This window comes from Peromyscus californicus, unplaced genomic scaffold, assembly GCF_007827085.1.
Source record: "Peromyscus californicus insignis strain IS unplaced genomic scaffold, ASM782708v3 Scaffold_11__1_contigs__length_118956290, whole genome shotgun sequence".
NCBI classification, from domain to species: Eukaryota; Metazoa; Chordata; class Mammalia; order Rodentia; family Cricetidae; genus Peromyscus; species Peromyscus californicus.
Window position 1 is genome coordinate 34223288 of NW_026294402.1, and position 27173 is coordinate 34250460.

At 44.1% G+C, this 27173-nt stretch overlaps 1 protein-coding gene across 2 annotated transcripts; it reads left to right on the forward strand.

Moving 5' to 3' along the window:
- Znf202 (zinc finger protein 202) lies at nt 1-21759 on the forward strand. Of its 2 annotated transcripts, XM_052757082.1 has the most exons (7): nt 1-107; nt 15757-16252; nt 16834-17044; nt 17406-17494; nt 18290-18419; nt 18973-19092; nt 19441-21759. In XM_052757082.1, the coding sequence occupies exons 2-7, from the start codon at nt 15851-15853 to the stop codon at nt 20409-20411; spliced, it is 1923 nt and encodes a 640-aa protein (XP_052613042.1). In that variant the 5' UTR covers nt 1-107; nt 15757-15850; the 3' UTR covers nt 20412-21759. The 2 variants fall into 2 exon arrangements, with proteins under 2 accessions (XP_052613042.1, XP_052613050.1); XM_052757090.1 differs by lacking the exon at nt 1-107 and having other exon boundaries at nt 15953-16248.
- Nucleotides 21760-27173: the final 5414 nt, after the last annotated feature.

A 27173-nucleotide genomic window follows, 5' to 3' on the forward strand; every position in this document is an offset into this window, starting at 1 on the left:
TTCCGACCCGCTGGGCCCCGCGCGACTCGGATCCCGATCAGCTCTTTCGGCCGGGAGTGGGTGGGGGAGCACCGGGCAGGGGAGGAGCCGCTGGAGCCGCGGGAGACGTGAGTGTCCGGGGGACCTGGCCGGCGAACGGGCACCGCAGCGGGTGGGGAGTGTGAGCCGGGCGGGGCAGGAGCGTGGGGAGGGGCTGTAGACCCCGCCCCCCCGGCGCCCGGGGATAGCGGCTGCCTAGGGAAGGGGCGGCGGCGGCGGCGGGGTCCCCACGGCCTGGGCGTTGTGGTCCTGTCACCTCCCCGCCGCCGGAGCCGGAGACGGGTGGTGCTCCAGGCTTCTCCTCTGACCAGCCGCCTCTTTCCGCCCCCCTCTCGGGCCTGCGGACACGCACTGTGCCCCTCGGATTGCATCCATGCCAACTGCTCCCGGTACCCCAGAACCCAGTGGGGAGTGGTCTAGGCCCCTTGACACCCATCTTCCCCGCTTCGCCAGTCTTTACACCCTGCCGCTCACATTGCTGGAGAACCCTTTCGCTGGCTTTCCCTTCCCTCCTTCCCGGCGAACCCCGCCCCCTTCCCGGGCGATCTTATCACCTGTGATCATGCCAGGCACTGGAGACCGGCTAGCTTGTGGCTCTCACCTGTCCTAGTGACAGACTCAGAACTTCCCTGTAGCTAGAGGCTAGTGTCTGCTCTTGCAGCTTCCTTCTTCCTACCTCTAACAAACAGCCAGTTCACGGGCCCCTTCTCCATCTCACCGCACCAGCTGCGGGACTTGTCTTAGTCGACTGAAAAGTTTGCTAGTTTATATTCATCCCATGGCTGCACTGGTCCTCTCACACACTTTATTCCCCCTGAGCCGTGGCTGGCTGTTCTCGGTGCTGAACTCCCCAAAGGGAGGCATATGGGCCCAGCTGATCTTGAACTGCCTTGGTCCTGGACAGCAATATCACATCCAGGGTTTTGATGACAGGCTACCTTTAGAAATACTTCTTGTTCTCTGTCCCTGCTCTGTAGGTGAGAGCCAGGGAAGCTACGCTGGAATCACAAAGCTTCTCTCTTTGCAGCTTTTCTTCCAAGCAGCCCCATGGACCTTGATCCAGAAAACTACCTTAAAGAGGTGTCAGGGGGGCCATGGAAGGCTTGTTGGGAGAAGCAAGGGACAGTGGAGTAGTTACTTTGTACCATCTGTCTTGAGTAACTTTCTGCCATTACTGCCTAACATAGAAGGGTGGACAGAGTTGGAGGGAAGTGCGACATTGTTCTTCCCAGGACCACCAGACGCTGATCTTTCCCCCTCTCACCTCCACATACATACCCTTTTGCTCTCTGTATACTTGCAGGAAACAGTCATTTCAAGGGCACTGCAAGATTTGCGTCACTATGAGGGACTCTTGTCATTACAGAATATACAGGTACCTGCGCAACTTGACACAGACATAAAACGGTTCTAGACTTTCTGCTTCTGTTGTCTTATTCTTGCCTGAATGTGGATATCACTGGATAAATTTGTTCCTTTCTGGATAAAACCTCACACTTACTTCCTTTGTCCATGTAGTGGGTACCAAGTTTAGCACACATGAAATGCTTATTAAACACAGAATGCTTGGCCTTCATGCCCAGAATCTGTATGTGAGGCCGAAGTGGTGCTGTGTAGTCTGGATTGATCACTTCGAGAGCCACTGTGATTTTTCCGGACCTCGTGGCAGCCACCTTTGAGGACAAAGACTTGAAAATACTAGTGGTGTTGCCTCATCTTTGGTGGGTGATCTTACCATTCAAGTCTGAGTTATTTGTGAAATTAAATGCCTTGAAGACAGAAAGCCAAATGCTCATCATCCATTATGGCAAGTTAAGATGAAATACTGATGAGGTTTTGTTTGTTGTTTTGTTTTTTCTTTCCCTAATATTGTTTTGGTTTTGATTTTAGTTTTTTGAGACAAGGTCTCTCTGTGTATCCCTGGCTGTCCTGGAGCTCACTATATAGACTAGGCTGGCCTAGTACTCAGAGAGGTCTGCCTGTCTCTGCCTCCAAGTGCTGGAAGCAAAGGCTTAGGCCCAGCTCCCTTGATTTTCTTAATTCCCTTGATAAAGTGCTTGCTGCTCAGACCACACACATATTCCAGGTTTGTGCTGTGAATTCCTGATATTGCTGAAGTCCCTGCTTCTTCCTGATTGCCTGTTAAGTTTAAGGTCAGAGCCTTTGCTTTCTTCCCCCTTCAGCACCTGGAATAGTATGAGATATAAAATTGAGGCTCAGTGTCTGTTTATGGATTGAATCAACTCTCTGCACTTCTTCCCTCAAAATTTCCTCCACTGATATTAACGCAGTCGATGCCTACAGCTGTCCCCCATGAAGGACTCATTACCAGGAAGCCCTGGCACCCACTGATTTCAGTGCTTCTGTATCCAAGTTGGGGCATGTATTTATTGAGCTCCCTTTCTACAAACTACCTTGAAAAGTGCTAGGCCCCAGGAGTATATCCTTGCTTAGGGGACCTAGCTCACCAAGGAAAACCCTCTTGCTGGGTTTTCTTCTGCTCTCTCAGATTCCTCTTGGTCAAACCACAGAGACTGCAATCTATATCACATATATGCAAGAAAGCCTCAGATCAAGCCAAAAGGAAGTCACCTAGCATACAGTAGTGGGTAGCCAGGATGTATTAATAGTACAGACATAGAAAGTAAATTGTCCTGAGTTACTTACATCCACCCCTGGGATCCTCCGGCTACAATCTTGTTAGTTATCCTGTTCCCTGTTGTGAGATTATCATTGACTGTGTTTGTTGTAGGAATTTATTGTGTCTGCTAAACTTTGGCTGCCAAATAATAAATACTGATTTCTTCCTAGTGGGTGTCAAATTTGATGTCCCTTACTTTTTCAGCTTCAGATTAATTTATGGTATTTTGTCTTAAATTTGTATGTAATGATTGACCCATTAGTTAGGTCAATAACTAATTCTGGGTACTATCCATTAAATGCAGGAAGCTTCATGTCATGTTGAAAGTTAACAAACATGGTCAGGGTGGCCAGATAGGCAATTCTGGTCTCTTAAAATATGTATTTAATCCAACCTATCTCAGTTCTTTAGTAAACCTCTTTGATCATCCCTCACTAATCCATTGTGAACCAAACAATAAACAAAGTACTTGTCTTTGTTCCTTCTGAAGCCCCTCCTATCATCATAAAATCCAGTTAACTTCTCATAGGATGATCCACTTTGCCTTTAGACAGGAAAATCATCTCCTTCAAAATGAGCTGACACAGCTGATCCAGGGTGCCATGTCTTTACAGGGTAAAGCAGGCTGCCATGTCTTTACAGGGTAGAGTAGGGTGTCATGTCTTTACAGGGTAGAGCAGGGTGTAGAATGTAAGTCTTCTGTCAGGAAGAACTGTTTTAATCATTGCTACCTACATCTGTGTGTGTGTGTGTGACAACAGAGAAACATTTTGTTAGAGACTTAATTGCTCTGGTTTTTGTATTTTCAGTTTACCTTATTCTCAATGACATTTTTACATCCAGCTTAAACCTTAATGCTGACTACAAAGGCAGTCAAATTTCAGTGTAGAAGATCATTAAACCTCAGCCATACTGACCTTCCTGTACCAACCACTACTTAATTGACCTCTCGTTTCTTCCAGTCTTCTCCTTTTCTATTCCTCATTTTGTTTCTTAAAATCTATTGTAAGAAGCTTTGAGCTAATATTTCCTTGGTATTTAAATAGGACTTTTATAAAGGAAAAAGTAGAGGGAAAAAAAACAGTTTTCAAGGTGGGGCTATAGCTCAGTGGTAGAGCACTTGCCTAATATGCAGAGTTCTGGATTCCATCCCAACACTTCCAAAATCAAACCAGTTTTTCAGCATGGTTCAAAGCACACTGATCATGACATGTGTGAAGGCCAGAAGCCAGGGAATGCATTGCTTTCATTTTCTTTGCCTTCTGGGCTGAGCTTTCACAGGACTTGAGCTATACTCACTGGCTATGAATCACATTGCCTCCTGCCAACTGCAGAAAGGGAAGGGTCTTTGCTTCTGGTAAGTAGAAGCCTTGCTGGTTCCACCTTCAGTTAAAGACCATGTCATCAAGGTTCTGTCCCATCTGTGTTCAACAGCTCATTTTATTCAGGTTCTAGTGCCTCCAGAGCAAAGACTGTTGGCTTTTTGGGTTGAGTCTAGCACTTCACTTGTGCTTAGACAGTAAACAGACCAACCCTTTCCCTGTGAGATCCAATTTTTCTTTCATAATTATGAAGAAATAAAATGAAACCTTTGCTTATTATTTAAATCTTGATTTCTCAAAAGGATTTAAAAGAGCTTGAAGCAGAAAATAATGCCATATTGAGCATCTACCCTGTGCTGGATTCTATTCCAAGAGATTTTTGTAAATTATTTCATTTACTCCATAGAATGAGCATGTGAGACAGGTAGTGTTAACCACATTTCAAGGATAAAGCTGAGAGTTAGAGAAATTGTGCGGTGTAGCTTATGAAAGTAGAGATACATACCCAAGATTCCAGCACCATGTTACCATTACATGGGAAGATGGGATGTGCATCTGTACATAGAACAGTTGAAGTAAGAGTGAGAATTTGGCTAGTGGAAGGGCCATATTGTTAGATTCTTTAATTTTGTAGAGCAGCAGCCTTAGAAGAAAACAGTTAAAGGTTTGAATTAATTGTTTTTACTCTAGAACAGCCAGAAGGCCCTAGTAAGCTCCACTAAGCAGTTGTATTCACAGCCCCAGATTATGGGGCTACATTTGGCATTTGTGTGACTTCCTGGAGAGGTGTGAACAGATATCCACACCAGATAAGATATAAAAGATAGATCAAAGAAACTCTTCTACCCATATAGTTTGGTAAGCCATTGAGTACATTAATAACAAGTAGGGGGTTACTTGTAGGCACAGAGGTACCGGCATCACCAGACAGTTCACCCCAAAATGGACAACTCCCATAGTTCCCTGCTCAGTCTGAAAGTGGCTCCCTCAGTGTCTTCACCACCAGTTGCTTCCTGTTCATATCATCTTGGAGAGAGCCCTCATGAATCTTGTAACTGTATGAGCTTCCTGAATCAGTGAACTTCCAGAGCCTAAGTATCATTAGCTTCGTGAGGCTTAGGAACCACACCCCGCCACCTCTCCAAAGGGGGCTATTTCATTTGGGAGGAAATAGTTGTACAGCACTCACTCCTTCCTGTGGCTCGTATGTTCTTTCCACTCTATCTTCCGAGGTGTTCCCTAAGCCTTTGAAGGGTAAAAGAGGTGGCTGAGAATTTTCTTCCATTTCTGGGTGAGCATGGGGCCACAGTGCCATAGTAACAGTCATTTACTCTCGGCAGCTTGACAGATTGTATCAGTCTCTGTAGTACCCACTTGGGGAGGTGGGGGAGCAGCCTTTCCTTCTCTATTAGAGACTGATAACAGCAGTAATCTGTGAGTATAAGCAACTGTTTCAAAGGCAGTTAGGTACATCTCATTCACATTAAAACTACAACTGTTTCCGTAGTAGTAGTAGTAGTTTCCTCACCCCTGGCCCTCCTGACCTCCCTAGCCACAAGTATTTGCTTTGGCTTAACAAAAGTAGGTGTTAGTCGCTCCTGTAGAGCAGGCTTTAAATCAAAGCAGAAAGCAGCTGGTTGCACACGTAGCAGTTCGCCATTATTGCAACAGCTGGCGTATCATTCCTAAAGAATGTTCATAGTGTAGAACATAGAATTTACACCTGGACAGGACCGTTGGTGACATTTCTCCCACAGTAGACTGCATAGCACCTTCTGGCGCTATGAAAACCATCCAGCAGGTAAGAAGCTTCCAGCTCAGTCCCAGATTGATTTCTCGTGTCCTATAATCAAAGCATGCAATGTCTTCCGTAATAGAGTCTTACCATTTAGTTCTAATGTGAAACCAGCAGCAGTGGCAATAGCTTGTATGGAAGTGAGGTAGGAGGTGAGGGGGGAACTCAGGTCTCTTGGTTAATAGCTCATAGGAATAGTATGGGTTTTCACTCAGCAATCTTATGACTCCTGGGAGTGCCCACTCACATAGGATGACTTCTGCAGACATTTTGATTGCTGTTTTTACTGGCCTTGCAGATTCTCTTCTAAGTCTGCAAGACACTCAGTGGATTAGCATTATAGGACAATACCTTTTACACTGAAGGCAGGGTCTCTGAAGGCTTATCATCCATTCCAAGTAAATATCAATTGGTCTTAGGCAGCTAAGAGAAAGAACTGTTATTAAAGCCCAATACAGCATGAAAAGATCCTATTGTTTGAATCATTTGTTTTCTCAAAGAGCAGTGTTAGGTACAGTTGTGTAGATGGAGGCACTACTGTATTGCACACTCTCTAATCATAGTCATTCTTCCTAAGCCATCCACTGCATGCTGAAGACCCACCTTGCATTCCCTCACTGGGTTCTATGGGGCCAGCTTGCACTAATGGGCTAGCTTGGCTAAGGGCAAGCAGGCCCTTATCTTCCATACTGCACTTGCCGCTAGAGTCATCTCTGATTCTAACAAGCTTCAGGTTATTGTCATCCCTCTGTCAGCCACACATGGCTGTTAAAAGGGCCCTGGTCTAAGAGACCTCAGTATACCTTCCATGTTAAAGACTGATGGCAGCAGGAGTCTGAGTATCAGCCTTAGTATGCCTTTTTGCAGAGAAATATTCACAGCATCCTCTGGAGGACAGCTGCCTGCTCCTAGGAAAACCTCAGTCTTTTCACTTGTAATGCTTTGTCATCCTGGTCTTGTTTCACCAGTTTATGGAACTGGTCAGGCTTCAAAGCTTTGGAAAATCTCAAAAACACACATTTGGCCTTTTATCAACACCCTCCCAAGAACTCCAGCTCATGCTAAATCTTGTCACATTTGCCTTTCAGTGGCCAAGAAAGATTCCCTTCTATGCTTCCCTGATCTCATTTTGATTACTTTAGCATCGTAAACACCCAATATACATTCTGTTCTGAGTATTCAGATCCACCAGAACTTCTCTGCCCAATAAAGAGCATGCCCTGCCATGGACTTAGCAAAGCTACTAAAGCCTCTTAGGAGTACCAAGGTCCCTCCTGAGTCAACCTCTTCACTTTCCTCAGCAGCCCTGTCTAGTCTTGTGAGCTGGGTGTCAACCACCACTTATCACATGTCCACTTCCTTCAATAATGCTTACCCTTCCTCTGCTGTTTTCCAGTTCCTGATAATCCTGAAGGAAGTTCTGAGCCAACCATAACCAAATGACCCTAATGGTTTATATGAGCTGTACTTGGGAGTCTGGTCTTCCTCATACTGCTTCAGATTATGTGTACTCTGTCTCAGGGAGGGATAAGTAGTTATGTGTCTCAGTTTCTTCTTTGATACTTAGATTGATCCCATCTGCCCTCGTGTCTCATAGTCTTATGAACCAGACTATGAGAGGCTCTCATACTTTGTTTTATCATCTGTTCAGTTAAAACGTTTCATGTGTACAGCATTCCCTTATTCTGTACAGGGCCACTAGGCACCCCTACCCCATCATGCTGAATCATGAATTTTCTCTTCCTTTGTATAAAGGTTGGAATTAAGGGGTGTCTTCTTTCACTTTTGCTCCCTTCACTAACTGACTTTCTCATGGAATCCCAGTTTCTAAATTGGAGGTGGTGGAATGGAATGCTTTTTAGAAGGGATCTAGTTTGTACTGTCTCCTTACACCTGCCAAATGTAGGAAATGACAAACCAACACCCCCATCTCATCTTACCTCTTTTTTCCACCTTCTGCCAAGTCAGAGGACAGCAGTCCCATGTCTTTCCTATCAGAATTCCTCCCTTACGTGGACAAGCTCTTCCTGGACAGACAGCTGAGCTCAGTTGTATACCTTTTCACTCACAACACTAATTGCTACCTTAGCCTGCTTATGACCACATCCCATATATGCTACTTTCAGGGTTTGTGTATATTCTCAAGTTCATCAGCTTTTGGAGGAATGCCTCTACAGTTGCATGGTAGGCCCAATTCACTAGGGAAGCGTGCGACCTCATACCATGTAGATAAGATGGTCAACTTGGCACTCCCCCAAAGGATACTCCATTCTCATGTCTTCACGTTGGTGGCATGTGTTATTACCCATTGCATGAAGTTGCCACTACAGAAAGGAAGCACACTATTCCATTTCAGAAAGGTGATACAGGATATATATCCCATGCAGAAAGGTCGTCACATCAGAATTGCCTCTGCGGATATTCTGGTCTCAGATCAGTCTTAGCTGCATGCCTTAACCTGTGACTGTGCAGCTGCTCCTCCCCAAATTATCTTTGATTCTTTCAGACCCTGTTCACTTACCAGTTGTGTTGTGTGTCTTTTGGGGGAGTTGTGAACAAATGGTTCTTCACCCCTAAATAAAGTATTAATGGCAGACCAAAAAGAAATAATTCTATCCAAGTTTAGTTTGGTGATCTGGTGAGGTTATTACAGGAGTATGGGTGAATCAAAGGCACGTACATCACAGAAAGGATCTGCCCCAGCATGGGTGACAGTTGATGAAAACTGTCACCCTGGATCTCCCTGCTTAAGTTGAAGGCAGTGCTGCCAAGGAGTCTGCCGTCCACATCAGTTGCTTACTGCTTACATAACCTTGGGGATTAGGTTTGATGAGTATGACAGCTCAGCTTCCTGAGTCTTGTAAGTTTTGTAGACATCCTAAGCCTTGTTTCATCACCTCCCTAATGAGCGTCACTCTTCCCTCAGGAATAACTACACATCTACTAAATATAATCATTTAAGTCCAACTGCTAGTTAATTGTCTAAAGACTGTGTTCTAGTAAAAAGGTCACCCTTTTTCCTGTAGCTAGAAAAGACACCTTTTAGGCTACAAAATTGAGTATTTTTTCATGTCCTGTGGTTTTCTATGCTCAAGAGAACTGAGTTAGAGCTAGCTCTGTCATGTGACACCTTCAGATAAGGGACAAAGAAAGCCGATCCAGGAATAGTAGAAAGGTCTTGGTTTTAGTTTCCCCATGCCTCCTCTCCTAATCATTCTTTGTGTACTCTAACAATGCATGTTCAAGAGGCCAGGTCATGAATTGAATTATCCCCAAAGTGACCTGAAGATTACTCCATCACACTGAAAACAACTGAGAATGTCCTGTTTACTTACAATGCAAACAATAAATTTGTCTTTATTCACTTATCCAGCACACATTTTGCTGGACATGGTTTCTATCCTTCCCAGAGACAGAAACTCAGGAAATGTTGTATGCCCTCATCAATTACGAAGCAAGTACTTACTGCTTGCCAGACTTTGAGCAGGTACAACATGCCCCTCCCTTCAGACCCTATATAGTTTCATGAGTTATCCTGCCACCAGAGGAACAGGGTTTTTTGTTGTTGTTGTTGTTTTGTTGTTGTTGTTTGGTTTTTCAAGACAGGGTTTCTCAGTGTAACAGCCCTGGCTGTCCCTGGAACTACCTCTGTAGACCAGGCTGGCCTTGAATTCTGCCTCTGCCTCCCCAAGTGCTGGGATTAGTGGGATTAAAGGCACCACCACCCAGCTCAGAGGAACAATTTTTACAACACAATGCATACTGTGAAATGGAGAGACTCAAGCTTTTATTATTCATCGCCTGGGAGGGGGTCAGTTAGGAGGAACTCAGAAAAATAGACCGTGGAGGAGTTAGGCAAGTGAAGGCTTGGTGAAGGTGTTTCCCAGAGAAGCTGAGAAAATCCTGTTAACGGGAAACGGGAGATAGAAACCAGTGATTTGAGCATGGCTCTCCTGGAGGTGGCACTCGTGGTAGAAGAGAGAGGGCCCCCGGAGGCCAGCTCTTAGAGAACCTTGAGTATCAGAGATTCTCTGGTGAGTCAGAAATCTTGGGGGACTGGAGAGATGGCACTTGCTGCTCTCACAGACTGAAGTTGTGTTCCAAGCACTGAATGTCAGGCCGCTCACAATTACCTGTAACTCCAGCTGCAGGGAATCCAGTAGTTTCTGGCTTCCTTAGGCACCGATACACACATTAAATCAAACTCAGTCTTTAAAAAAAATCACTTGAGGTCCAAATAGCATACTAAAATTATTTTTTAGGAATACCAAGACTACTAAAACCATTAGTGATGAGCTAGAAACAAAGGAAATTCTACCCATTTTTAATTCTACCAAGAAAAAATACAACTTCACTAAAGATGAGCATAAAGTTCAAAACAAACCTGCAGACTATCAAGAAGTAGAGAAATTTAGCACAAGATGACATAGGAATGCTAGAACTAGGCAAGATGGTTTAATGGGTAAAGGTGCTTGCTGCCAAGCTTAATGACCTGATCCCTAGAACCCACTTGATAGATAGAGAACGAACTTCTGCAAGTGGTCCTCTGACCTCCACATGTACACCATGGCATGGCCACATTCACACACAGTTTTTAAAAAGAATTACAGAACTATCAAAAACATGAAAGCTATATTGCAAATGATTGAAGACAATATAATGAAATAACTTGGATTAAGAGAAATTTGGGAACCATGTGATCACTGGCCATGGGTCATACAAAGTGCAGCAGCAGTCAAGGTACAGCTAGCTGGTCAAGTGCTAACCTTGAGGGTTGGTTGCAGGCAGCTGCAGTGCAGAACAAAATGATTGACAAATAAGGAGTTCCTGGGATGGATAACGTTGTCTGGAAGAGGACAGAGCCAAAAACAGTTGTAAAACTTGAGTTCAAGTGGTTCCCTCAGCACACAGTACCTGACAGAGGCCAGTGCTTTTCCAGGGTTGAAACTAGGCATTCAAATATGGTAGTATGTTGTGCTCAACTAGAGAGTTTAATGCAGATGAAGATATGATGCATTTGAAGACATTTTGTTAAAATTAACAAAACTAAATGAACTAGGAAAATATAAGTATAGATATGGAAAGATGTGTTGGCTGCTAAGGTAGGAAAAAGACATGAGAGTGGAGATTCATTCATTTTAAGTGCATTTATTGTGTTCTTTGTAATAGGCTTTAGAGAGTAAAATTCACAGTTCCTAACTGAAAGGATGCAAAAGTGAAAGATAAACAGCGCTGGTGGTAGCCCTGGCTGTGGTATGGAAAGGTCAAGGTCATGACAGAACCCAGTGTTCAGAGCTTTATTAGGAGGGGAAGCGGTGAGAGAGAGGGTCCAGGCCTGGAGAGAGAGAAAGATGATGGTGGGGGAGGGACCAGAGCAGAGCAGGGAGCAGAGGGAGCATGGTGTCAGCATCTGACTTTTAAGGTGCGTACATAGTTGCCAGTGCCCACTGATGACGTAAGACACAAGACCCTGAGCTGCACATGTGCAGGAGTGAGGGCAGAAATTTCACAAGGAAAATAAATAGGTAGTGACAGAGATGGACCCAGGTTGCTTTTGACCCATTTAGGTGATTTCCAACCATGTGTAAGGGTAGAGAGAATAGTATCTAAGGAAATGTCTCAGAAGACACAAAACCTAAGCTATGTCTTAAAAGATAAGTAAAGTTTAGCCTAACTAAAGGTCACAGGTAGGAAGAGTAGTGTATGACTTTCCTCCAAGCCAACCAACTGCCATCTTGGAGCATTCAGCTGTGCCCCCTTGCAAACGACCCCAGCTGGGCTTGTTTATAGTTCTCCCCCATCCATCCAACTGCTCCCTAAGGACTGTCAACTCAGCACATTCCCTGGGGGAGGGGCCAGAATACACAAACATACCAGAGAAGACTAGAGCAGGGCCTCCATCTATGCAGCTATTAGGGAAGCATTACATCCCTGCTGGGTAAAGCTTTCTAGGTGTGTCTCTCTGCCGGAGGAGTGACCCCATCCCTGTAAGTAACTCCTTATCCGTTCTTCATAAGGTTGACTAAAAAACACTTTCATTCCCCAGAGTGAAGTGTGATGGGATCATGCCTCTGTTTGTTGTTAGTAATTTAGGACAAGGGGTAGCTATTGCTTATGTTTCTCCTGGGAAGGAATCTTAACAATTCATATTCAAAGGCTAAAGTGCATGGGACATGTGTAAATATTGTATGCACCCAGTTCAGGAATGGGGGGCATGGCTGTAAAAGATAGCAAAGTGAATAACAAGATTAAGGCCAGCTAGAGTGTGATATGCTTAGAGAAGCTCATTCACTTAAGAAAAAAAGCAGGAATGATTGAAGGATCATCACTAGGGGAAGAACATCTCAAGATTCACTGTGACAGCTAACACTGGTAACACTGGATCAGGGTGTCCAAACTTTTGACATTGTAAAATCAATGTCATCTACAAATGAATTGACTATATTAATAGTTATCCTGGGAAATGTGTGGCCCACAGGCTGCATAGACATACCTGCCAAAGAATGGTGACTTGAAAATAGCAACTCCCGAAAGCAAGGAAGTGAGAAAGGAAAACTGCTAAGAAATAGCCATACACACCGGGTGGTGGTGGCGCACGCCTTTAATCCCAGCACTCGGGAGGCAGAGGCAGGTGGATCTCTGAGTTCGAGGCCAGCCTCGTCTCCAGAGTGAGTTCCAGGACAGCCAGGGCTACACAGAGAAACCCTGTCTTGAAAAAAATAATAAGCCGGGTGGTGGTGGCGCACGCCTTTAATCCCAGCACTCGGGAGGCAGAGGCAGGTGGACCTCTGAGTTCGAGGCCAGCCTGGGCTACAGAGTGAGTTCCAGGAAGGGCACTAAAGCTACATAGAGAAACCCTGTCTCGAAAAAAAAAGAAAAGAAATAGCCATACACCTTGTAGCAATCAAAAAAGGACAGAGTGGGGAGTGTTTGCAATAAGTACAGTCTTCAAAATGCAGGGAAGCCCAAAAAGCCCTGCTGTTGGCCCTCAGTACAGTTACTAGAGCACGTGGTACAGAGAGTGGGTAAGATAGACTGTAAAGAACTTTGCCTGCCCTGCACAGGGTTTCAGATGATCTCACTAACATTTTAAACACTACTTTTTATAATACTGAGTAATGTCATTAGAAGTATACTTTAGAAAGTTAATAGTTAACATTGAAGTTCTATCTCCCTTGTGAACATAACAAACAGTAAGACATTTAATCTCAAATTTACACTAACAGAAAATATCATTTCCATTCTGTTGATGAGAAAAGTCATTTACAGAGAAAACTTGCCACCGGGCCGCACTCATGTCCCATACCTGCTAAATGATAGCAGGCAGATATAGGCACTCTTACCTCCCCTTACTTCCCTTGATATTACCCAACCAGGGATCTCAGCAGAATGGCAAGTAGCATTTCTAAAGACATAACTGTCTAGATGTACTGAATCAGAATGCCTTTTGGAGAGTAATGCACAGCAAAAGCTTCACAACTGACTTACTATATTTTTTTATTGATTTATTTTATCGACATGAGTGATTTTCCTTCATGTATGTCTGTGCACCACGTGCATGTCTACAGATGGTTGTGAGCCATCATGTGGGTGCTTGGTCCTCTGCAAGAACAGCCAAGTACTCTTTTTTTTTTTTTTAGGATTTTTTTAATTTAATTTTATTTTATTTTACAATACAATTCAGTTCTACATATCAGCCACGGATTCCTTTGTTCTCCCCCCTCCCGCCCCCCTCCCTTTCCCCCCAGCCTCCCCCTTATTCCCACCTCCTCTAGGGCAAAGCCTCCCCCTAGGACTGAGATCAACCTGGTAGACTCAGTCCAGGCAGGTCCAGTCCCCTCCTCCCAGGCCGAGCCAAGCGACCCTGTATAAGCCCCAGGTTTCAAACAGCCAACTCATGCAATGAGCACAGGACCCGGTCCCGCTGCCTGGATGCCTCCCAAACAGATCAAGCCAGTCGACTGTCTCACCCATTCAGAGGGCCTGATCCAGTTGGGGGCCCCTCAGCCATTGGTTCATAGTTCATGTGTTTCCATTTGTTTGGCTATTTGTCCCTGTGCTTTATTCAACCTTGATCTCAACAATTCTCGCTCATATAAACCCTCCTCTTTCTCGCTAATTGGACTCCCGGAGCTCCACCTGGGGCCTAGCCGTGGATCTCTGCATCCAGTTCCCTCAGTCATTGGATGGGGTTTCTAGCACGACAGTTTGGGTGTTTGGCCATCCTATCACCAGAGTAGGTCAGTTCGGGCTGTCTCTCGACCATTACCAGCAGTCTATTGTGGGGGGTATCTTTGTGGATTTCTGTGGGCCTCTCTAGCACTTTGCTTCTTCCTATTCTCATGTGGTCTTCATTTACCATGGTCTCCTATTCCTTATTCTCCCTCTCTGGTGTTGATCCAGCTGGGATCTCCCGCTCCCCCAAGCTCTCTTTCCCTCGACCCTCGCCCTTCATTACCCCCACTCATGTCCAGATTGTTCATGTAGATCTCATCCATTTCTCCATCATTGTTGAGTACTGCAGGGAGCACACATAGGAACTCATGGCTGTAGTTCAGTCAAAGTGGTAAGGACCACACTGAAGTAACAAGAAGGAAGAAGAGTAAACATTTAGAAATTTAAGAAATATGGTTGGCTTAATAAATTTTAAACAATGAGAAAGAAAGTTGAATCCAAGGATTACTAAATTGAGTATGTTCTTAACAATTGGTCCCTGCCGAGGCAGAAAGAAGGTAAGCTTGCAAGCATGACCAGAATAAATGAGTGTCCTTTGTGAACTTGAGGATCACTAAGTCATTCAGTTAAAGATGTTTTAGCAAGATAAAGACAGGCTTTTGGAGTGCTACTCATGTTAGTCTTTCCTCACTGCTATTTTTGAAGTCCTTAAATCTCCAAGAGTTCCCATTTTACAAAGGTTAATGTGTGTGATGCAGCCTTACATAACCTGCACCCACCCTGTTGATCTCTCAGGTTATACATGTTATGTGCCTGTGAAACAAACCATGACCACTGGGGTGTTAGTAGGCATTATGAGCAAGCATCCTTTCTTCCAGCCATTTAGGTACCAGGCTTTTTCTCTTAGGCCACCCACCAGCTCCCAAATCATGACACGGAGACTTATTGTTAGTTTTGATTGTTCAGCCTAACTTAGGCTCGTTTCTGGCTAGCTCTTTTAACTTAAGTTAACCTGTTTCTCTTTATCTACCTTTTGCCTTTTATCTTACCTTTTTACCTTCTTTCTGTATATCTTACTTTCACTGCTTCTCATGTCTGCTGGCTTCTTGCTCCGGTGTGTCTCTCTCTTTCTTTCCTCTCTTCTTCTCTCCTCCCCTCTCAAGCCTAGATTTCTCCTATTTATTCTCTCTCCCTGCCAGCCCCACTATCCTTTTTCCTGCCTAGCTATTGGCTGTTCTGCTTTTTATCAGACCAGTCAGATGTCCTAGGCAGGCAAGGTGAAACAGATGCAACAATTTGTTTACATAATTAACCACACATCCTTACATCGTTAAACAAATGCAGCATAAACAAAAGTAGTACACCTTTACACAGTAGTTAAAGTAATATTCCGCAGCATAACAAATGTAACACATCTTTGCCTAGTTAAAATAATATTCGACAACAATGGGTAGCTCAGAATGTGCTGGCTAGAGTCTAGACAGGAAACAATGAAGCCAGACTAAAGAAGTCAGCAGAAAGGAAGTACAAGAAAGACATCAGGAGGTAAAACTACAGTGTTAAAGGTATAGCAATGTACTGCTTTCCTCTGCGCTAGGAGCCTTGCCTAGGAAGTGAGGCAAGTGAGGGTAGAGGAGCTTGCTAGGCTGAGTGGATTTCATTGAACATACAGTTATGGAGACGGGGGTGGTAATTATTTAAGAAGTGTGTGAAGGATTTCAGAACTGTTGTCTCTGCATAACTGCAAGCATCTATTCTCTTTCATCTTTACTTCTCTATCCTAGGTCCCTTGGGAGGAGCCTCTTGAGGTACCCAGTCTGAAATGCATTAATACCAATGTGAGGCCTAAATGGTGTGATAACACCCAAGAGCCAGGAAATGGCCACAGCCTTGGAACCAGAGGACCAAGATCTTTGGGAAGAGGAGGGAGTCATGATGGTGAAACTGGAGGACGATTTCCCCTGCGGGCCAGAGTCTGCCTTGCAGGGCGATGACCCTGTGCTGGAGACCTCTCACCAGAACTTCCGACGGTTCCGCTACCAGGAAGCATCCAGCCCTCGAGAAGCCCTCAGCAGACTTCGAGAGCTTTGTCATCAATGGCTGAGGCCAGAGAGGAGGACCAAGGAGCAGATCCTGGAGCTGCTCGTGCTGGAGCAGTTCCTCACTGTCCTGCCTGGAGAACTGCAGAGCTGGGTGCGTGGCCAGCGGCCCGAGAGTGGCGAGGAGGCAGTGACGCTGGTGGAGGGTTTGCAGAAACGACCCAGGAGACCAAGGCGGTGGGTGAGGAGGGGGAGTCCTGATCTGTGTGATGTGGAGGGGGCCTGTTTCCGGAAAGACTGGATATGGGGAGAGTATGAGGACCCCATAAATTATCTTTGGGTTATGTCTAGATCCATGAGCCCCAACAGGGCAGGGATGGATGGATGTATGAGTGTGACTTTCTTGGGTTTGAATCACCTGCCTGTGCCACCTGAAGGTTGGGGTTTTTAGATTCTTTGGATGTGGAACCTTGGGGTCCTCAGAAAGCAACTATTAGACTTCCTCAAAGTTCACCTAGACTCTTAATCCCAAGACCCCTCTCCTAGGATGGTAATCTGGGGGAGCAAACAGTAATAGAAGACCTGAAAGAAGGAAGGGCGGAAACCTCAGGGTCCCAGATGACTGAAATAAAAGTAGAATAGTACTAGTGTGTCCTCTGCCTTGTCTTTGCAAAGATAACGGGTTCTTTATATACCTGTGCAACTTGAGTTTCCCTTCCTCATCCGATTCCCTCTGGGGGTGTTCCTCCTAAAATAACCCCTGATGACAACCAAGAATTTCCTCCTGACTCCATGGTGACTGGAAGTTAAAATTATTCCCAGGTAACCGTCCATGTTCAGGGCCAAGAAGTCCTGTCGGAGGAGACACTGCACCGAGGGGAGGAGCCGGAGTCTTCCAGTGAGCAACAAGATCCAACACAGACCTTGACCCCTGAGCAGCCCCATGAGGAAGTCCTGCAGAGCACAGATCTGGGGACACCGGAACAGGAGAGCTCACAGCATGAAGGGGAGCACCAGCCTCTGCAGGAAAGTGGTAGGAAGAAGCCTCAGCAGGAAGCAGAGATTTGGGCAAAATGAACTGGAAATGGGGGCGTTCTCCTATACCACACAGGCTGGAAAATTGTAATGGAAAGAAAGCACAGAATCTTGATGTTGGGAGCAGAAAGAACCAGCTCGAACCTGCCTCAATATGGGGCCAAGTCTAAGTAGTGGTATTCCTGAGTGCTCCCAGCATTCCAGTGGGGTTATGGCTAATGGCGGATAGGATAATTCACCTTAGACCGATTTCTTGATTCTCTTAACAGAAGTTAAGGCCACTCTGTTCACTGGAGTAGAGGGTGCTCAGCCTCTTGCACTTACGTTATTGATCTCTGTCTCATTTTTTTTTTCCTTAGAGGTTCCAGTGCCCCAGGATCCAGACCTTCCTGCAGAACAAAGGTCTGGAGACCCAGAGATGGTTGCTCTTCTCACTGCTCTCTCTCAGGTAAATCCTATTCAGAATACATATTTGAAGGTCTGTTGGGTGTTAGCCATATGCTGAACAAATCAAGGATACAAGTATGCATGATTCGACTGTTCGTCTTCAGTTCTGTGGTGTGCCGGATAAGGGAAGAAACTGTGAAATTAAACAGTTGTTTTCAACTCCAGGTTTCATAGTCATCTTACTTGTCAGAGGTGCTAACTAAAGGGACTAAGTGGGATCATTTTGCAGTATTTAGTACAATTTTGAAGTTGGGTGGGTTTTGTTTATCATTTGTAAGAATGGCTAATATGACTGCTGTGATATTTATGAACTATCCCTCTTGATAGCTTCAGATCCTTTCTTGTTCCGAAATTAGGTGGCTGAGAAAAAGGGATAGAATTCACTCCTGGTTTGGAAGTGTAGTCTAGCTGAAGAAAAGAATGCCCTCCTTGTTTTGACTATAGATGCTAATAGATGAGGTCCTTTGGGAAAGATTCCTAGAAAAGATGATTTTTACAGAGACATCCCATTAAAACACCAAACAGGGAGGTGAATGCTTTAAGCTCTGTTTTAAACAATACCCTGAAGAAGAATGTAGTCTGGCCTGAAGAAACACAATGGGTTGGAGAAGCAGAAGCAAGGTCGGTGCTTTCCTCCAGTGCTGAAGGTTCAGAAGCAGCCGCAGTGGGAGGCAGGCTCCCCAAAGGAAATCCTTCTGCCTGTTAGCATTCCCTTTGTCTGTGGATGGACTCTACCCCAAAACACAATAGGCTGCCTGAAGCGTCTCATCCTGATTGGATCCTTGTGTCATTTCAGGGACTGGTCACATTCAAGGATGTGGCTCTGTGCTTCTCACAGGATCAATGGAGTGATCTGGATCCAACACAAAAAGAATTCTATGGAGAATATGTCTTGGAAGAAGATTGTGGAATTGTGGTCTCTCTGTGTAAGGAGTTGCATGTATTTCCAGGGCATTCTAGCCACAAACATCTTTTTCCTATCGGAGTATAGGGAATCAAAGACCCGTGGACTACATGAACTAAAGTCTCACTTATGCATGCCTACCTCACAATGAGATTAAAGATCAGTTAGCTGAAGAAGATGCTCTCCTTCCAGCTGAAAGGAAGAAATAAAGATGCTTGGAAAAAAGGAATGGAAACCATTAATACAGAGAATGCAGTTAGAGTCTTTTGAGCTTTAATATTTAACTTTTGAAGTAAACATGAGTTTTGAAGCAGTAAAAAGAAAGGTAATCTGCTTTCCTCAACAAGAGGGAAGGAGCAAGGCTCACAGTGCATATCTAGTTACTGAGACTCAGGTGAAGGCACAAGAAATGTATGAGATGGGCAGTACTTAGAGGTGCCAAGCTAAAGACTAGTAATATCTGACCATTTAACTTACGTGTTTGCTCTGCCACCTACCAGTCCATAACGGTCTGCTCTTAACTCAGGAAAATATTGAGCCAATCGTGATGTCCTTTTTTCCCATCTCTTGAGCAGCATTTCCAATTCCCAGACTAGATGATACCTCTCAGATTAGAGAAGAAGAGCCTCAGTTCCCAGATGTCCATGAATCTCAAGAGCCTGCAGAGCCAGAAATCCTGAGTTTTACCTATACAGGTGAGGAGTAGCAGACGGATCTGACCACCACATTGGACAGTTCCCTCTAAGCAGTACACCTCTTTCCTCCAAGGACCTTTCTCATTGGGTCCTTTTTCATTATTTTATCTTTTACTTTTTGTTACAGTCTCATTTTGTAGCCCAGTGGCCATACCCCGTACCCACTTACTGGTTCTTCTAATATGCCATCCATCACTAATGTCTTTCTCTGAAAGTCAGACCCTTCTGCCATTAGCCTCTTCTGTACTCTCTCTGTCATTTGTTAGAAAAGCCATTAAAAATCCGCTCATGATTGGAGGTGGTGTTGTTACTATAGCTTTTCCTTTTCTGTTTCTGCCCCTTGTATAGGAGACGTGAGTGAAGATGAGGAAGAATGTGTTGAGCAAGAAGATACACATAGGTCTGTTGTGGCAGACCCAGAAATTCACCAGACTCCAGATTGGGAAATAGTCTTTGAGGATAATACAAGTGGACTTAATGAAAGAAGATTTGGTACAAATATTTCTCAAGTTAATAGTTCCACAAATATTAGGGAAACTGTTCCTGGCCACTCCCTGACAGGGAGGCAACATACCTGCCCTCTATGTGCAAAAAGCTTCACATGTAATTCTCATCTCATTAGGCACTTGAGAACTCACACAGGGGAAAAGCCCTATAAATGTATGGAGTGTGGGAAAAGTTACACACGGAGCTCACATCTTGCCAGGCACCAGAAAGTCCATAAGACGAACACTCCTCATAAACAGCCTCCAAACCGGAAGAATGTGGGTGCCCCTCTGACCCAGTCTGAGGGAAATACCCGTGTGGAGAAACCATATAGCTGTGATGATTGTGGAAAGCATTTCCGTTGGACTTCAGACCTGGTCAGGCACCAGAGGACACATACAGGAGAAAAACCTTTCTTCTGTACTATTTGTGGGAAAAGCTTCAGTCAGAAATCTGTGTTAACAACACACCAAAGAATCCATGTTGGAGGCAAGCCCTACTCCTGTGGAGACTGTGGAGAGGACTTCAGTGACCACAGACAGTATCTGACACACCGGAAAACACACGCGACTGAGGAGCTCTATTTCTGCAGTCACTGTGGACGCTCCTTCAGCCATAGTGCAGCATTTGCCAAGCACCTGAAAGGCCATGCTTCAGTGAGGAACTGCCGGTGTGATGAATGTGGTAAAAGCTTTAGCAGGAGGGATCACCTCGTCAGACATCAGCGAACACACACTGGAGAAAAGCCTTTTACCTGCACCACCTGTGGGAAAAGCTTCAGCAGAGGATATCATTTAATCAGGCACCAGAGAACCCACACAAGAAAGACCTAGCTATGTGCCATATGTGGAGAACTTTATTCAGCCCTCAGCTGGGCTGGTCTGGGCTCTGTGGTCAACCTTAGAAGACCTTTTCTGAGGCATCTCTTTGACCTGCCCATACCTTATGTCACCTCTTCCAACAACCAAACAAAAGCCCTATCCAGAACTTCTCAAATTTTCTCAGTTGAGGTTTCTCCTTCACTGGCATGCTCCTGCCTCTACCTCATGGGTGTGAAGTAGGAGATTTGGGACTTTACAAAATTTTGTTTATTATATTTTGAGAAACCTAGGCTATTCTGTATCCTGAAGACTACTTACCAGGCTCAACTTCAGTGTGGTCAAGGATAAATACTTAGGTCTGATAAGGGACCAGCCTAAAGGGGTCTGTCCTTGCTGGGCTCAATCCATAAAGCACACAGCCCTACTGAGAGATTGTCACACACTGATGGGCTAGCTGCAGGTTCCTCACGGTCTCACCTCTTCACTGTACCTTTCCTTTGATGCTGGAGACACGGGGGAGAGTGTTAAAAGACAAATCCTTAGGCTGCTTCACAAGGATTTTGGCAAGCTGCTCCCTTCCCCATTGTCAGAATGACACCAAGTGCCATACACTGCTTCAAAAGTGGGCCTAATCAAAAGCCCCCTGGGGTGCACCATCCCCTGTCTAAATCCTCCTGTCGTTAGCTTTTCCACTATTCAGCTCCTGTCACTTTTGTCCCTTATATGCCTACTGCAAGGAAGATGTAGTGCTGGAGTGCTGAAGAATTCAGTAAAGCAGAATTAAGTCATGGGGAAATCCAATCCATTCCCACCTGTGTGTAAGCCTGTCCTCCTTCCTTTGGGTTGTGAGAGGGAATGTGGAGCACTGTGAGCGTAGAAAGGCACCATAACCAGTGCAGAATCACAACTGACTGGGTCACTTCCTTTACAGAAGGGAAACTAGAGAAGATGTAAAACCGCTTTGGAAGATATGAAACAGCTGTTGCCACTGGCCAGGACTATTAGGACTATTGTGACACCAAGTCCTTAGTGTCCCTGCCTCAGTTCTCCAATGTCAGGGAAGATTATGAACCCTAGTACTTTGGACCCTGAGAATTCACCAGAAGTAAAGGGATTTTTATGTGTCTGTGTTATTTGGGTTTTTATATATATATATATATATATAAGTTCATTTTCATGTAACTGTGAACTAAAAAGTAGTATCTCCTGGTAGCCCCAGGGTCTTTGACCTGTTCAAGGTCCCCTGGAGGCTGAAAAACTCTGAACCTTGCGTGTCTGGCCATCTGGAAAGGACTGGGGAGAGATGCTCCAGAAATGGAGTACAGGGTGTGGGATTAAAGCATGAGAAGGCTATGATAGACTTGTGTGCCTGCTTGTTTCTTGTTTATTTCACAAACACGAGGAATATGGTGGATTAGCAACACATCTTCCCAGCCCTAACATCCCAATGGGGAAATTATCTTAAGATGGACTAGTTCAGTTTTAATGCCAGTCAACTGATGTCATGGACATGCATATGAAATAAATGAAGTGATACTTGTAGCCAAGTGTCCCAATGTACAATTTACCTAATCACTTCCTAGAGCTTCAGGTTTCTGATGCCTCTGAAGGCTATTTCTGCTTTAACTAGATTTGGAAGGACAAAGTTGTTTCCCACAATAGTGAGGGCTTGAAGTGGCTAGCATAGCTCTGGGTAGAATGTGTATACAGAGGGTCAAGCCTGGAGTTTGCACAAGAGACTAATATTCTACCATTTTTCAACCACGTATCTAAAGTGTAAGCAGAATTTGTCCTATGAGAAATGTCACTCAAAAGATAGTCTAATACTTTTATATTAGTACTTTCATACTAATCTCTTAAGTAACATAGAATACACTGGAAAAGAAATTGGCTTTTCTCTAATTTGTCTGCTTGATTTTAGTAAGTAAAAAAATCTGTCAAGACAGTTCTCCGGAAGGAACATCTGGAACTGATGTAATTGGGTGAAACAGCATGTCTACTGCTGTAGTCTCTGCAAAGTTTCCTTTGCTGACAGTGGGTCTCTGGTCCCATTTGTAGACTCCTGGAGAGATGCTCAAGCTCCCAAGGCTGAACACAGCCACAGTGGAGCATCAGAGTCAGTGATGGTACCTCAGATGAGGCAACAGCATTTCCACTGACCCTAGGACCGAGCACAAGATGCTCATTGCCAAGGGCCCACTTCTAGAATTAGTGAAGTCCTAGTGTCTTTTGTAAGGATAAATAAGACAGGTTTTTAACAGTACATGGAGAAAGCTATAGTCCACTAAACTAAACAGAATGTCCAGCTTGTTGCAGCTGGGGAATGATGTAAAGATACGACTAGATTAGGAATAACCAATAATCATTCAACCTTACTACCACAAAGTACCAAGAGAGCAAAGAAAATACGCTCCAAATTAGAAACTGATTAATTCATATGAACTGCATGGAAATTTTTGAAAATTGAATTAGCATCAAGTCATTAGAGCCAAAACCTTCATAAAGTCTTACTGCCTCCAGACTCCAAGTCAGGTGATAGATTTAATAAAATGTGTATTATTTCCACTATCTGAAAAAACACAAATGTGCCTAGTGATTCTTCTGAAGCCGGCAGAGATCATCTGTTCCAGACCTTTCGGCTAGGAAAGAGCAGCCCCTAGATTACCCCACGGCATGAGAAAGCGAGATATTTCTTAGGTGCATTTAGAGAATGTTTTCATTAACCAGGCTTCCAGACGTGACAATCCAAATGAGAGTTAATGGGGCCCCGTGATGGCTTTGTGGGACGAAAGCAAGGCAGAAATAGCAACTGATGGCCTGCTTTGCAGGTTAATAATTCCACAGCCTTCCACACCAATATTATATGTTTAGCACATAAACATACTAAACAGTTTCATTGTGACATTGTCATTCATGAATGTGATATATTTTGACCATATTGATGTGTATTACCTTTTCTTATTCCCTCCCACTCCTGCTAATCCTTGGCTCTTCTCAGCCCCCATTTTACTTTCGTGTCTTGGAGGGGCTACCCAGTGAGTTTCATCAGTGTGGCTTGTAGGAACACGAGTGTCTTACCAGTGGCTGTACCACCGAAGGAAGTGTCTCTGCCCCGTCAGCCATTAACTGTAGATAAACAGAAAGGGATGGGAGCCCATGATTCGCTCCCCCATTCCGTGACAAAGTATTGAATGCTTGTATCACCAAGCTTGTGAACATAACCACATGCTGTGAGTTTAAGAGTGGAGTGCAACAGGCATTCATGCCAGAAGGTCAGTTTTCCTGACTGACCTTCCTTGCCTGTCCTTGGTATATAGACTTATTCTGCCCTTTGGTGATGCCCTGAGCCATGGAAGTAAGGTGGAGATGTACCATTTATGGATGGCATTCAACAGGCATTTAACTCTCCATACTTGATCAGATACGAGTTTGTACTAACTTCTGGCCACTGCAAAAAGACGTTTCTCTGATCAAAACTGGCAACAGCATTAACATTTGAACATTTAGAAAGCAATTTGACAGGCACATCATATACATCTAGAAAAACAAAAAGAAAGAAAGCAGAAGCTTCTCCAGTAGGGTCTATGACCTCATCAGACACAGGTTTTTTTATTGAGTTTACAGTACCAGACTTGAATTCCTTCCTGTGGAATAGACATCAGATCCAACCAGAAAGTGGTTAGTTATACCTATAACAGATTGACACTACTGCACCAGCAGGCTCGTTCTGCCTGTTGAGTATCATTGTATACAGGTCCACAGATGAGTAAGACTGTTAATGACAATTGTCCCCATGTAGCCTGCATAGCATCTTCTGGCACTAAGAGGCTATCCAGCAGGAAGAACTTTTCCAGCCTCATGGGCAACCAACAGAAGTAGTAATTGCCTATATTGCTTTGGGAGGCAAAGGGATCTTCCTTACCAATAACACACAGTAAGGTACCTTGTACCTGAAAGATTTTTATATGATAACTTATGGTTTGGGTCTGGAGAGATGGCCCAGCACTTAAGAGCACTGGCTGCTGTTACAGAGAACCCAGGTTTGAATTCCAGATTATGACCACATGGCTGGTCATGACCATCTAAACTCCAGTCCCAGAGGATCTGGTGCCCTCTTCTGGCCCCACTGGGCACCATACACACATGTGGTACACAGGCAAAACACTCATACACATAAAATAATAACCTATGGCTTCTAGTACCCACATTCAAACTCCTTTGGGTTTTTATTTTATATTTTTGTTTACCTATCAAGTATCAGATTTCCTCATGACTTTTTCACACATTGTTATGTTTGATCCACATTCCCTACCACCTCCTCCCCCATCTCCCTACCCCACCTTCCCTATGTCAAGCTCTCCTGCCCAACATTCCACTTTTCAGTGACACATGGTTCCACTACTCCCTCTCACCTTAGAGTCTTCTCTTCCCTTTCTACTTTCCTAGAATCTACCCACTTTTATTCCCATATAAAAATACACACATAAAAGAGAGAGAACATGTGGCATTTATTTTCTTCTGAGCATGGATTATACTTAATACTTTAGAATTCCATCCATTTTCCTGCAAATTCCTTACAACGGAATATAATTCTGTGTGTCTATGTGCATTTTTCACTATCCATTCATCAGTTGATTGACATCTAAAATGACCCCATGCCCTTGCTATTGTGAATAGAGCGGCAATGAGCTGCTACTGGACAGGCATTATCTAGTAGGATAGCGACAGTGGAGGCATACGCCTAGGAGTGGTATAGCTGGATCATGTGGAAGTTGCACTGTTAGTTTTATTTTTGAGAAACCTCAACGTCGAGTTCCATAGGAGCCATTCCAGTTCACAGTCCCAGGAGCAGTGTACAAGGGCTCTCCTTTCTTCATTTCCTCACCGACGTTTGTCGTCATTTGTTTTCTCAGTGACAGCCATTGTGTCTGGGGTGAGCTAGGACCTCAAAGTAGTTTGCTTAAGATGTATGTTTATTTATGTGTATGAATCTCTCTCTCTCTCTCTCTCTCTCTCTCTCTCTCTCTCTCTCTCTCTCTCTCTCTCTCTCTCTCTGTGTGTGTGTGTGTGTGTGTGTGTGTGTGTGTGTGTGTGTGTGTGTGTGTATATGTGTGTGTGTGTGTGTGTGTGTGTGTGTGTGTGTGTGTGTGTGTGTGTGTGTCTGCCTGCAGTGACCTGAAGAGGATATCAGGTCCCCTAGATCTAGTGTGAGTGGGTGATTGTAAGCCAGGTGACAGGTTCTGGGAACCAAAGTGAAGTTCTTTGCAAGAGTAGCAAGTGTTCTTAGCCACTGAGCCATCTCTCCAGCCTACCCTCCCCACCGAAAGTAGTTTTAATTTGCATTTCTCTGATGGGTAAGGACACTGAACATATTTTAAGACATTTACTAATCATAGTATTATTTTGAGAGCCCTGTTCAGTTCCTTAGCACATCTGATTAGGTTATTTTCTTCTTGTTTCATATTTTGAGTTAAATTCTATATATTCTGTATATATTTGTATATTCTGTGTACTAATACTCTGTCAGATGTACAGTTGGCAAAGATTTCCTCTAATTCTGGAGGGTATCTCTCCAATTAACAGTCCCCATTACTGTAAAGAAGCTTGTAGTTATATGGTTGTCAACATTGTCCATCATTGGCCATATTTCCTGAGCTACTACAGTCCTAATCAGAAAACTTCTGCCTATGTGTATGTCTTGAAGTGTTCTCCCTACTCATTGCTCCAGCAGTTTCAGAATTTCAGATGTCTTATATTAAAGTTTTTAACCAACTTAGGGTTGATTTTTATGCAGGGTAAGAGCTAAGTTCCCCAGCAACATTTGTTTGAGATAACTGGCTTTTCTCACGTGCATATTTATTTCCAGGAAAGGTGCAAAGCTACACAGAGAAACCCTGTCTCGAAAAACCAAAAAAAAAAAAAATCATGTGACTGAAGCTGCCTATCCTTACATTTGGGACTTCCATTCTATTCCACTGCTCTACATTTCTGTTTGAGTGTCCATATCATGCAGTTTTTGTTACTATGGCTCTGTAGAATAACTTTAAATCATGCATAGTGATGCCTCTAGCAGTGTTCCTTTTGTTCAGGATTCTTTTTTCCTATCCTTGCTTTTGGGGCTTCCACATGATTTTTAAGATGATTTTTCTGTTTCTGTAAACTATGGCAATGGATATTTGATGGGGATTTCACTGAATCTGTAGACTGGTTTTGGTAGGATGGCCATTTTCACAATGCTAATTCTTCCAACCCACGAGCATGGGAGGTCTTTCCATCTTCTTGTGTCTTCATCCATTTCCCTCTTGGGGATTTTAAAATCGCTGTTATAAAAGTCTTTAACTTCTTTGTGTTTATTCCAACAGACTTTTTGAGGTTATTGTGAATGAGATTGTCTTCCCTGATTTCTTTCTCAGATGTTTCTGGTTGGTGAACAAGAAGACTGCTGATTTTTGTGTGCTAATTTTATAGCCTGCCACGTTGTTGAAAATGTTCATCAGCTCTAAGAGTTTACTAGTGGCATTTCGGCCATGTTGTATATAAACTCCTATCATCTGCAAATAGGGATATTTTGATCTTGTCCTATTTGTGTTCCTTTTATTTCTGTCTCTTGTTTTATTGTTCTAGCTAAGACTTCAAGCACTATACTGAGTAAAAGCCAAGAGAATGGATACTCTTGTCTTATTCCTGATCTTAGTGTAAATGTTTTCATTTTTATCTGCTAGCATGGTGCTGGTTGTAGGCTTGCCATATATAACCTTTATTATGTTTAGATAT

Excerpts from the sequence above, each read along its gene's own strand:
- Znf202 (XM_052757082.1), top strand. The coding sequence starts at position 15,851 with ATGGCCACAGCCTTGGAACCAGAGGACCAAGATCTTTGGGAAGAGGAG. Across the intron at positions 17,045-17,405 it reads CCAGCCTCTGCAGGAAAGTG|AGGTTCCAGTGCCCCAGGAT; the intron begins GTAGGAAGAAGC and ends TTTTTTCCTTAG. Across the intron at positions 19,093-19,440 it reads CCTGAGTTTTACCTATACAG|GAGACGTGAGTGAAGATGAG; the intron begins GTGAGGAGTAGC and ends CCCCTTGTATAG.